The 13,629-nt window shown below is 42.4% G+C and overlaps 1 protein-coding gene across 1 annotated transcript in view; it reads left to right on the forward strand.

The window, feature by feature from the left end:
* The window catches only part of pcnx2 (pecanex 2), a 215,934-nt gene that overhangs the window by 112,138 nt on the left and 90,167 nt on the right, over positions 1–13,629 (forward strand). The window contains exons 21-22 of the mRNA XM_041188107.1: positions 6,660–6,801; positions 9,572–9,749. Of these exons, the coding sequence (XP_041044041.1) occupies positions 6,660–6,801; positions 9,572–9,749 (320 nt within the window). The remainder of the gene's footprint in view (positions 1–6,659; positions 6,802–9,571; positions 9,750–13,629) is intronic.

A 13,629-nucleotide genomic window follows, 5' to 3' on the forward strand; every position in this document is an offset into this window, starting at 1 on the left:
GTGGAATATATTTTTCTTACTTCCTGTTGAACACCATTTTAAATGTTTCGCACTGTTGTTTCACCATGTTGTTTTATGTTCCTTGAAAATTTACTTTCATGTTTCTTCTTTGCCTTCCTAATTGTATTTGACTTTTCTCCTAACCTCTTTGTATTCTCTCTTATCATGCACTTCTCTGCTGTCTGCATACTTAATATATGCCTCTTTCATAACCATCAGTTATTCCATTATGCCTTTTTACCTGCATGGAGTCTCCCGAGTGTTTACTTTGTTCTTTCCTTATAGTGGAATATATTTTTCTTACTTCCTGTTGAACACCATTTTAAATGTTTCGCACTGTTGTTTCACATTGTTGTTTGCCAGTATTGTTGCCCATTTTCCCAAGTACTATTCTCAGCCCCTCTAAATCAGCTTTTCTCCAACTATTAACCTGGTTTTCACCATCCTTATGTCCTTCTCTACCATCATCTTTAAAGCATATTATATTATGGTCTTTATTGCCTAGATGTTCCCCTACTAAGGGAAGTTAGAGTGGAAATTTCTGAGGCACCAGTTTTCCTTGGACTCAGGGTGGTGCAGAGGACTGGAGAATTGCAAATGTTATTCCCTTGTTCAAAAAAGGATGTAAATATAAGCCCAACAACTACAGGTCAGTCAGTTTAACCTCAGTGGTTGAAAAGCTTCTAGAAACGATAATTTGGGACAAAATTAATAGTCACTTGGACAAATACAGGTTAGCTAAGGAAAGCCAGCATGGACTTGTTAAGGGCAAATCGTGTTTAAATAACATCCTTGAGTTTTTTGAAGTGGTAACAGGGAAGGTTGATGAGGTTAATGATGTTGATGTGGTGGTGTACATAGACTTCCAAAAGGCATTTGATAAAGTGCTGCACAACAGACTTGTGAACAAAGTTGGAGCTAATGGAATAAAAGGGCAACATGAGTGTGAAATTGGTTGAGTGACAGGAAACAGAGAGTACTGGTTAAGGGTTATTTTCTGGATTGGAGGATGGTGTATAATGGATTTCCCCAAGGGTCAGTGTTAGAACCTCTGCCCTTCCTTACATATATTTATGACCTAGACCTTGGTATACAGGGCACAATTTCAAAATTTGTAGATGGTAGAAAACTTGTAAGTATTATGAACTAAGGAGTGTAGAATTTCAAAAGGACATAGACATGGTGTATAAATGGCAGGTGAAATTTAATGCAGAGAAGTGTGAAGTGATTTAGTTTGGTAGAAAGAATGCAGAGAGACAATATAAACTAAAGGGTACAATTTTAAAGGAGGTGCAGGAGCAGAGGGACCTGGGTCTATATGTGCATAAATTATTGAAAGTGGCAGGACCGGTTGAGGGAGCAGCTACTAAAGCATAGAGCATCCTGGACTTCATTAGTAGGGGCATAGAGTACAAAAACAAGGAAGTTATGTTAAATCTGTGCAGAACACTGGTTCAGCCTCAACTGGAGTATTGCATCCAATTCTGGGCACCACCAGTTCTGGGTACCACCAGTACTGGGCACCACACTTTAGAAAGGATATGAAGGCATTGGAGAAATACAGAAAAGATTTACAAGAATGGTTCCAGGGATGAGGAACTTTAGTTACATACATAGATTGGAGAAGTTGGGACTGTTTCTTGAAGAAGATAAGGTTGAGTAAGGATTTCACAGAGGCATTCAAAATCATGAGGAGCCTGGACAGAGTGGCTAGGGAGAAACTATTCCCATTGGTGGAAGGATTGAGAACCAGAGGGCACAGATTTAAGCTAATTGGTAAAATAATAAAGGCAACATGAGGAAAGGCTTTTTCACGCAGCAAGTGGTTAGAATCTGGAATACACTGCCTGAGCCCATGGTGGAGGTAGGTTCAGTCAAGGCATTCATGAGGTAATTGGATTATTATCTGAAAAGTAAGATAGTGCAGGGCTATGGGGAGAAGATGGGGGAATGGCACTAGGCAAATGGCTCCTTTAGAGAACCAGCACAGATTCAATAAGAACTTTTGAAAGGGAATTGGATATAGACCGGAAAGGGAGAAATTTGCAGGGCTATGGAGAAAGATCAGAGGAGTGGAATTTCTTGGAGAGTTCTATTAAAGAGCCAGTACAGGCATGATGGGCCATATAGCTTCTTTCAGTGCTGTATTTCATAATCATTCTATAATACTAACTTGTTTAGTTTTATAGTTGAATTATCAAACCTTGATCAGTTCTTTTGAGTGGACCTCTGCCTTTTTCTCACTTGAAGTGACAGAAAACCAATCAATGAGCTTAAGGATTTCCAATTCTGATTAGATGTGTTCCAGGACTGCAACGACTCAGGAAGCTGGTGAGCTATCACCTTCTCGGGGCAATTAAGAATGAGAAACCAATGCTGGCCTTGCCAATGACCCTCACATTCTAAGAAAGAATAAAAAAGGGTTGTGGATATTTCACAGTATCTCAGAGGTTGGTAAGAGACAGATGCCCCAGACTCTATTGAGGTGACTGTAAGAAACACATGTGTAAATGTGACTGTCCCATATCTACTGAGGTGTCAGTAAGAGAGAGGTGTGTAAGTGGGACTGTCTCAGTATCTATTGAAGTGCAGGTGTTTAAGTGGAATTGTCTCAGTATGTATCAAGGAGGTGAGAGCCCTGATTGAAACTCTAGTTGCAGTAAAATGGCCACATTGTCACGGGAGCTGGTGTTTTCCCTCTCCAATCCATACTAGTTTTCTGTTAATCTACTCTGAGAGAAATTGCAAGTGAATGGCATAGAGAAGGAGATGGGAGGTTGTGTTGCTGAACCAGTGTATGACCTCCCATCTCAGATTTCTGTGGGTGAGTTGGTCATCCATTAGAATTAAATAACATCAGCACTGCAGCACTGTACTATTAATAATTTATAAATGGATGTGTTTTTCCTTTTAATTCATTACTTGATAATGCTCATTGTTCAGTCTACAATGTTCCTGCCAAATTTATTGATCCCTTGTGTGTAATTCCACTGTAATGCAATTTATCAATCAGCTCAAATGAAAGCTGTTATAACCAGACTTGGTTTGTCAATTATTTGTATACTTTGAGGGATTATTGATGTTGAAATTTAAAATTTCTCATCCTTATGTCATAAATCTCCATGATCTCACCCCTCCCTACCTCTGTAACCTCCTACAACCCTCCAAAACCTGATTTCCTCCAATTCTGGCATCCCCGATTTTAATTGCCCCACCAATGGCAGCTGTGTCCCCAACTGCCAGGTCCCCAAGCTCTGGAATTCCTCCTGAAACCTCTCCATGCCTCTCCCCCTCTTTCCTCCTTTAAGACCTAGCAAAAAGGAAGATGGTTGTGGTTGTTGGAGGTCAGTCATCTCAGTTCCAGGACATCACTGCAGGAGTTCCTCAGGGTAGTGCCCTTGATCCAACCACCTTCAGCTGCTTCATCAATGCGCTTCCTTCCATCATAAGGTCAGAAGTAGGGATGTTCGTTGATGATTTTATGATGTTCAGCACCTTTCACGACTCCTCAGATACTGAAGCAGTCCATGTTCAAATGCAGCAAGACCTGGACAATATCCAGTCTCGGGCTGACAAGTGGTAAGTAACGTTCGCACCATACAATTGCCACGCAATGACCATCTCCAACAGGAGAGAATCTAATCATTGTCCCTTGACATTCAATGGTATCACCATCATTGAATCACCCACTATCAACATTCTGGGGGTTACCATTGACTAGAAACTGAAGTGAACCAGCCATGTAAATACTGTGGCTACAAGGGCAGGTCAGAGGCTAGGAATCGTATGGCGAGTTACTCACCTCCTGACTCCCAAACCCTGTCCACCATCTACAAGGCACAAGCTAGCAGTGTGATGGAATACTCTCCACTTGCTTGGATAAGTGCAGCTCCAACAACACTCAAGAAGCTTGACACCATCCAGGACAAAGCAGCCCGCTTGATTGGCACCCCTCCACAAACAGTCGCTCCCTCCACCACTGACAAACAGTGGCAGCAGTGTGCACCATCTACAAGATACACTGCAGAAACTCACGGGGGCTCCTTAGGCAGCACCTTCCAAACCCACGACCACAGCCATTTAGAAGGACAAGGGCAGCAGATACATGGGGCCATCACCACCTGGAAGCTCTCCTTCAAGTCACTCACCATTCTGACTTGGAAATATATCGCCATTCCTTCACTGTTGCTGGGTCAAAATCCTGGAACTCCCTCCCTTATAGCACTGTGGGTGTAGCTACACCACATGGACTGCAAGGGTTCAAGAAGGCAGCTCACCACCATCTTCTCAAGGGCAATTAGGGATGGGCAATAAATGCTGGCCTAGCCAGTGATGCCCACATCCCATAAATGAATAAAAAAATACTACCTCCTTGACCAAGCTTTTGGTCAAACGTCCTAATTGTTTCCTTATGTGGCTCAGTATCAACATTTGTTTAAAAGCACTCTTGTGACATTTTACTATGTTAAGGCACTGTATAAATGCAATATCTTGTTGTTGTTAAAAGATGCTGTTATGAGAATACCTTTTACAAAATATTGCACCACTGTGCATGTATGAAGCAAAATCTGGTTAGAAACTGCGTGGCTTTATTTCAGATATGAATATTTTCTTGGCTATTATAATCTGTCTGCCTTTCATGTGCATTTCTGCTTGTTGCAAGTGATAATGATCATTGAAAATTATGTGTGAAAATGATTTGACAAGGGCCTCTGTATTGCTGCAGTATAACCGTATATGGCTACATAGGGATCACTTAGAGTGGAATTTATTTGCCTGAGCATCAAGACAATAGTAGGGAATTAAAACCTTCATGCCTAATAACTGCGCTGCATGTGAAATTGGGCTTAAATTAAAGTAATACATCACCTGGAGCTAAAACATGATTGTAATTAAACTGAATTCTTTAGATCTGAAAAAATATGCTAAAAAGGTTGTGAAGTAGACCGTAAATTAAATTGTTGATTTGGATTTTCATTTACAACAAAAACATATTAAAAATCTTTTAAGTGCCAGTATTTATGGGAAATGAAATCCTCTGTATCTTGATGGTTCAGCACATTATGGGATTAAGCAGTGGAGCTGTACTGACCAGGGTCAGTGCCCAGCACTGCTGCCACTCACTGATCTCACGTGAAGGATGAAGGAAAGAAAGACTTGCATTTCTATAGCATTTTTCACAACCTCCGGACATCCAAAGCTGATGAAGTACTTCTTGATGTGTAGTGACTGTTGCAATGTAGGAAAATATGGCAGCCAATTTAGACACAGTAAGGTCCCATAAACAAAAATCTGGTCGTGACCAAATAGTCTGCTTTATTAATGCTGATTGAAGGACAAATATTCGCCGAGACACAGGGGAAACTCCCCTCCTCTTCTTGAAAATGGCCTTTTACACCCAGTGCAGTTGAGAGGGCAGTTGTGGCCTTGGTTTAACGTTTCACCTGAAAGATTGCACCTGTGACTTAAAGATTTCTGTAGAAGACTTCAACTAGTTAGAAAGCAGATGAAGACAATGTCCATAAGACCTTTAGAGCTAGTTGAAAGGATAGACTTTTACCATGGCATTTGGTCTGGTCTGAACCCAAGCGTGGCAGTTAAAGTGGGAGTGTGTGTGTGGGGAGGTATCTGATCTAAGGTGCCAACTGCAACCCACATTATAAAGTCGAAAATCATAGTGCAAAGTTAGTTGCTGATTTCTTAATTTCTCACCTGCCAAGTGCCCAAGCTGAATCAAAATGGTATGCAACATCCTGGGGACTGAACTGGACCAGCCATATAAATACTGTGACTGCAAGAGCAGGTCAGAGGCTGGGAATTCTGTGGTGAGTAACTCACCTCCTGACTCCCCAAAGCCTGTCCACCATCTACAAGGCACAAGTCAGGAATGTGATGGAATACTCTCCACTTGCCTGGATGAGTGCAGCTCCCGCAACATTCAAGAAGCTCAACATCATCCGGGACAAAGCAGCCCACTTGATTGGAACCCCATCCACCACCTTAAACATTGAATCCCTCTATTACCAATGCACAGTGGCAGCAACTCACCATGGCTCCTTCGATAGCGCCTTCCAAACCCGCAACCTCTGTCTCCTAAAAGGACAAAGGCAGCAGATGCATGGGAACACCACCATCTGTAAGCTCCCCTCGAAACCACTCACCACCCTGACTTGGAACTATATTGCCGTTCCTTCACTGTCACTGGTTTAAAATCCTGGAACTCCCTTCCTAACAGCACTGTGGGCGTACCTACACCACATAGACTGCAGCGGTTCAAGAAGGAAGTTCACCACCACCTTCTTGTTGGCAGTTAGGAATGGGCAATAAATATTGGCCTAGCCAGTGCTGGCCACATCCCACGAACAAATAAATAAAAAAGCACTGGCAAACTGTTGAATCTGCTGTGTTTAACAGAGAAAGGAAGGGATCACAGACTGGAGCTCTAGGCGACATTTATAACAGGGCCTCCACATTTATGACCCCTTGAAGAAATCATTAGAACAGGAGGAGGCCATTCAATCTGTTGTGCCTGTTCCAACATTCAGTGAGATCTTGTCTGATCTGTAACTTAACTCCTTCCATTTCCCTTGATTCCATGACCACTTAAATGTTTTTGCTCCCTCTTTATCTTCTGTATAATTCTTTGTTTTGTGTTCCAGATGCAGCCCAATTAATGTGGTTTGAGCGATTGTACGTTTGGCTTCTATGTTTGGAGAAGTACATCATTCACCCAGCTGTGGTGCTCAATGCACTCACTAATGATGCTTTCTCTCTCAGTAGTCAGAAGAAGCTCGGCATACAGTAAGCTGTTGCACATTTATATTATTTTTATTTTATTTTTAGAGAATTTATTAATTGCTTTTACAGGTTCTCAAATGTGTTCTTGTTGAAGGTAATGGTTAATCAATTTGAATTATTTACCCAATCCTACCTTAGTGCAGTTTGACTATACATAACTAGAAAGGTCTGCTAGCCTCTGGGATATTAGTGTTGAGCAGGAGAAACTTGAAATACACCAAGGGTTGTGAGACTGTGGAATGTACAACTGGGGTTAATGATCAAAGCAGAGATCATTCAAAAATAGGTTAGATATTTGAAGGAAATGGGGATGAAAGGATGTAACAAAAGGGAGAGCATGTGGAATACTGGTCATATTGAGGATAAACAGTAGCATGGACTGATTGGATCAAATGGTCTGTTTGTGTGTTGTAATTTCTCTGTAAAGGTGCAACATACTGTAACAAGCTCTTGGCTTATAATTACCCAAGTGTTGGAGCTCCTTGTATTAGTTCACCCCCAGTGGTGAAAAAGAGAACATCATAGACAAATGATAAAAACAAAAAAACTGCGGATGCTGGAAATCCAAAACAAAAACAGAATTACCTGGAAAAACTCAGCAGGTCTGGCAACATCGGCGGTGAAGAAAAGAGTTGACGTTTCGAGTCCTCATGACCCTTCGATAGACAAATGATCATTGCTTGGTCTTGAGCACCTCCATTATAGAGTGGCAGAGACACAGAAACTTACACACCCATTCATCCAGGGAATAGCTTATAATGTAACGAAGATGCTGTCACACCTGTCATCCCATGTGATGGTGCTTGCAGTTTGCTGCCCTCCACCCCTCATACCTCACAACTGTGTTTGTCCTTTTTGACCACATCACTGTCCTCTGTGGCATCATTACCACTTCAAGGTATGAAACAATAAACATCAGGGAAACCAATCTGGCCAGGGATGGAAACAGAAGGGGAAACAATCAAAAATCAGGAGAGAAATAAAATGAGAGCTAAATGGGGGCAATTGATGTCATAGTACTGCTTCGTGTGGGAAGGCTTGCAAGGTATGACAGAAGGTATAACCATTAAAAGAGGGTTAAGTGAGACATTTCTCAGATGTTGGCAAGTGGCATGCAGGTATGACAAAATGGTGTCAATGGGATCCGTGCTCAAACACAAATATACCTTTTTATACAAATCTGTGTTTTTAAAAAAATGCTGCATCTGTATCATAATGTTTTTCAATATACATTCCCATGTTCAAAGACTGGTTTTACACTCCCCTGCCAGCAGTTTTGAAAATGGGGGCAGGTAAAATACAGCGGGTGGCCTTCTCACCACCAACTTGCCCACCCCTAACATCTTAGAAATTTTACAGGGAACGGGGGAGGTGTTTGGGGAATTGTCTATCTTTGGCCAAGTGGCCATTTGATAGCTACTAAAGGGCCTCATCCCACCACCGCCACATTACCTGTGATGGGGGGTGGGGGGCACATGCCAAATGAGAAGCCGAGCAGCTTTAACTGCACAGGCTGGTATCAGGCATGGTGGTACCTTCTTTGTGGGCCACCTGGCCCCATTGAAGGTACCTCACTCTCAAGGTCATCACCCCTTTAACCTCCTCCCTGACCTCTTGAACCCAATCCCTCAGCCCCTGGTGAGACCCCTGACCCCAGAATTACCTGGGGTCACCAGCATAATGGGACTGCCTGTCATCACAGAATTGTTACAGCACAGAAGGAAGTCATTGGGTGCCCATCATGTCTGTGCCAGCTCTCCGAATGAGCAATTCACCTAGTGACACCCTCCCCGGCTTTCTCCCCGTAACCCCGCACACCTTCCTTTTCAGATAACTGTCTAATTCGCTTTTGAAAGCCTCGATTGAACTTGCCTCCACCACACTCTGAGGCAGTCCATTCCAGATCCCGACAACTCATTGCATGGAGAAGCCCAGAAGTCCTCACAGCTCACAAAGCTTCCAAGTTTCATATCATCTGGAAATTTTGAAATTGTGCCCTGCACACCAAGGTCTAGGTTATTAACATATATCAGGAAGAACAAGGGTCCCAACTCTGACCCTAGGAACTCCTCTAGAAACCTTCCTCCAATTTGAAAAACATCCATTAACCACTACTGGAAACATACTGCTGCAAACATTTTTTTGTGAGCACACTCTAGGAACTCTTGCCCCTCTCTGCCCTTTACACCGCGCAGTGGCCACTGTTCCATGCTGGTGCTGCTGGGACTACAGACCTGCTGGCCATCTGATTGGCCGGCAGTTGGCCAAGGCAGGAATTCCTCCTGAGATAAAGGTGGAAGTCTCACTTTAAAGCAATTAACTCTATTTCCAATGTCAAATTGTTGCAGGGAAGCTGTTGGGATCATGGGTGGGCAACCCTCCGGCTTTATAGCTGGGATGTTGGGTGGGGTGGGGAGGTTGTGGGGATTGTGCCATCCGTAAAATCTAACCCATATTTCTAATGTTAATTGGCTGTGCAAGCTTAACGGGCTATGGTTCACTTGCTCCCCAGAACATAGGTATAACTGCAGCGCCACCACTGGCAGGATGGTGCAATTACAGCGTGAGAAGTTTACATAGACTATTTCCATTAAAAATGTGAATGTAGGAATTTAGAATGGAAACATAAGATTAAACTATATGACTTCAAAGAAACATCTGAATTATTCTGGTTTAATTAATGTCCCATTAAATAAGCTTGTAGACAACAGTCCATGGCAGGACAACCAAAATTTTGTGTATTTATTAATTACTGTCTTACTTTGTATTGCAGTTGCGATGTTTTAATGATGACTATGGCCAGTATGAAGCTACTGCGCTCATCCTTCTGTAATCCAACATACCAATACATAACTTTGAGTTTCACCATCCTCTTCTTCCAGTTTGACTACAGCAGCTTCTCCGAGACTTTTTTGCTGGATTTCTTTCTGATGTCAATTTTATTCAGCAAGGCGAGTCATTTCAAAAACACTATGTCGCTGTGGTCCTTGCAAACGTGTGTAGTGGTAAGGTATATTGGAAAATAGCCTGTGTGGTATGATGGTGAATTGCCTGTGAGGTGGGATATGATTATGAATATTCTGTGTGGCAGGATATGAGGGTGAATAGTCTGCTTTTTTTTATATTCACTTATGGGATGTGGTTTTTGCTGGCTAGGCCAGCATTTATTGCCCATCCCTAATTGTCCTTGAGAAGGTGGTGGTGAGCTGCCTCCTTGACCAGCTGCCGTCCCTGTGCTATAGGTACACCCACAGTGCTGTTAGGGAGGCAGCTGCAGGATTTTGACCCAGCGACAGTGAAGGAATGGTAATATATTTTCAAGTCAGGATGGTCAGTGGCTTGGAAATATATCGCCGTTCCTTCACTGTCGTTGGGTCAAAATATAAATATTAATATATTTATATAATATATTTAGTAGTCTCATCAACATTCTACTCCACAGCAATGTCATCCAAAAACATGCCATCAGTTTCCAAATATACTTTGACAGCACCCAGCTCTACCTCATCACCACCTCTGTTGACCCCACTATTGTCCCTAAAATGTCAAATTACTTACCTGACATTCGATATTGGATGAGCAGGGATTGCCACGAACTGTGTATTGAGAAGATTGAAGGTATTGGGCCAGAGTTTGCCATGGTAATGATGGCGAAACTGTCAGTGTTTCTCCACTGTAACAGAGCAGCTTTTGGAGCACATGCAGAATAATATTGAAGTCCAGAAGCTGTCGCCAGTGATTATACATTTCTACAGAGGGTGCTGTGTTGAGGCACTGCAATTAATGGGAAATCATTTGAAACGATGAGAACTTCTGCTGTAATGTTGTCAGTCTGTCCGTAAAAACCTTTGAGGTGAGGCGTAATTGGGTTTTTAACTTCATAATTGTTGCTAAACACTCATACTGGTTTGTTGTGTGTGAATATTTCGATGTGATCGGTTGCCTATCTGCTTGCTGACATCAGTGCTGCTGCGTGCCAAAACATCCTTTTGACTTGTAACTCTTTCGAGTACAAACCCGTTTCCATCTGTTTCAGATGAAGTTACATTGTTGCATAGTTTTGCCATTGTGAGATTTGAACTCTTGATCTTGGGGTTACAAACCCAGTACCATTACCACTTGGCTATTTAGGCCAAGCACCAGTAGAATCCTAAAATAAAGCCTCCATTATTTAGCCAGTTCAGGCAAGATGCAAAAAGGAGTAAGCATTCAGCACAATGAAGGACAGAGCAACAGCAGAGCTGCAATAAGCGTAGATGCAGCCAGAAAGCTTGATGCAGCAAGGACTCTTGATCCTTGTGATTCCCAAGCCCTGCCTCCTTTTGACTTGTACCTGATTTAAACTGCCATCGGGAAAGGCAAAAACCACTTCAAAGAGATTGCTGCATCTTTGTGGGGAGCTTTCTTTGAGGTCAGTGGCAAACGCCATTGCTTCACTGCTGACCACAAAATTGAGCCCAGTGCCTTCAGTCCCTGCCACAAACTCCATTCCTTTGCAACTGCCTGATGCGGAACCAGATTGTTCGAATCTCAGTGTCATATTTGACTCAGAAATGAGTTTACAAACACAAATCCATTCCATCAACGTGGAAGCCTATTTTCACTTCCATAACTTTACCCAACTCTGCCCCTACCTCAGTTCATCTGCTGCTGAAACCCTGGTCCATGCCTTTGTTTGACGATTTCAACGCATCCCTGGCTGATTTCTGCATTCTACCCTCGGTAAACTTTGAGGTCCTCCGAACTCTGCTAACCATGTCCTAGTTTGCAAGTCCCATCTGCCCATCTCCTGTGCTTGCTGACCTACATTGACTTCTATTTAAACAAACTTTGATTTTAAAATTCTTAGCTTCACATTCAAATCACTCCATGGCCTCTCTCCTTCCTATCTCTGTAACCTCCTCCAGCCCCACAACTCCCAAGATATCTGCACTACTCCAATTCTGGCATCTTGAGCATTCCTGATTTTAATCACCTCACCACTGGTAGCTGCACTTTCAGCTGCTGAGGTCCTATGTGCTGGGATTCCCTCCCTAAACCTTTCTATTTCTCTACCTCACTTTCCTCCTTTACAACACTCCTTAAAACTTACCTGTGTTGGACATGGCACACTTTTTAGCACACTTGCCTGAGTCAGAAGGTCATGAATTCACGTCCAACTTCAAAGTCTTGTGCCCATAATCCAGGCTGACACTCCAGTGCAGGACTGAGGGTGTGCTGCGCTGTCAGAGGTGCCATCTTGCAGACAAGGTGTTAATGCAAAGGCCTTGTCTACCTTCTTAGATGGACGTGAAAGATAGTAGTTTGACGAAGAACCAGGGAGTTACTTCAGTGTCCTGACCAAGAGTTTTTCCTCAGTCAACATCATGAAAACAGATTATCTGCTAATAGCTGTTTGTGGGAGCTTGTTGCGTGCAAATTGGCTGCCACGGTTCCTACATTACAGCAGTGACTACACTCCAAAACTATTTCATTGACTGTAAAGCACTTTGGGACGTCATGTGGTCATATAAGTGCTATATAAATGCAGCCCTTTTTCTCTGGCCAAGTTTTTGGTCATCTGCCTTAGTAATTCTTAATGTGCTCAGTGTCAAATTTTGTTGGTATCATTCCTGCAAAATGTCTTGAGACATCTTGCTATAGCTCTATATTAATACAAACTGTTGTTCTTTTGTGGGATATGATGGTGAATAGTTCATGTATGATAACCTGGTAAATCGCTTGTGTGATGGGATATGATGATGAATAGTCTCTGTATTGGGATAATGGTAAATAGTCCATAGATAATATGGTGAATAGTTTGTTCATTAGGATATGATGATGTATAGGCTGTGTGGTGGGATATGGTGGTGAATAATCTGTGTAAGATATGAGAGTGTATTTTGTACGAGGGATGGTAAATAGAACAATTTTGACTGTACCCTCTGCCACTATCAATTGTTCTGGAGTCAGATGTTGGTGATTGACACTAGTCTTCTAATTACATTGAATTGCAGTTTGTCAGTTTTTCCAGGTATTTCTGTTTTTGTTTTTGTTTTGCAGTTTGTCAGTTCCTGTTGCATTTCACACCTCGCACAGCTCACATGCAGGCGAATGATACAAAGACTGAAATTCATGGTGATTATTTAGTACCAGCGATCCCATCTCTTCAATCAGCTGGTTTTGCAAAAGCTGCATTTTAGCAGATCAAGATTGTTGGGTGTGCAAAGCAGCAGTATTTACAAAATAATAGCAAATACATGTCAATTTGAATCTTTCAGATTCAGGTATTGTTCATTGGCTTTTGGCATTGTGCCACCTAAAACCCATCAGTTTCAACCTGACCAGGTGAAAGTCGGGTGGGATAGTTAGATAGCTATAAACAGTTAAGCAATCGTCGGGCCTTTAATCATAAGCACCATAAATAACTTTCAAGCAGTTTCAAGTCTCCCTTTTTGTTCTAATGAAAAGTCTAGTGTTCAGCCACAGTTGCATGCATTATTTAATTGAGAGGCCTCCAAGCATGGTACCTGTAACCTCAGGCCACTGAATTTCCGAAACCCTAACTTGAGGTGACTGCATCTGTTTTAAGTTGTATTCAGTAACTGATGCCACTACTTCATTGAAATCAAGTGCTAATTCAGCTGTGGCTCAATGGGTAGAAGCCTGGCCTCTCACTCAGTCTGTGAATCAGAAGGTTGGGGGTTTAAGCTCCAATACACTCACATTACAGAGGGAGTGCCCCACTCCCAGAACCTTTTGGATGAGACTTTATAATCAAGGCCCCTGTCAAGTGGATGTAAAAATCCCATGACACTATTCAAACAAGAGTTCTCCCCAATGTCCTGAGCA

The sequence above is a fragment of the Carcharodon carcharias genome, chromosome 5 (genome assembly GCF_017639515.1).
Source record: "Carcharodon carcharias isolate sCarCar2 chromosome 5, sCarCar2.pri, whole genome shotgun sequence".
Classification (NCBI taxonomy): Eukaryota; Metazoa; Chordata; class Chondrichthyes; order Lamniformes; family Lamnidae; genus Carcharodon; species Carcharodon carcharias.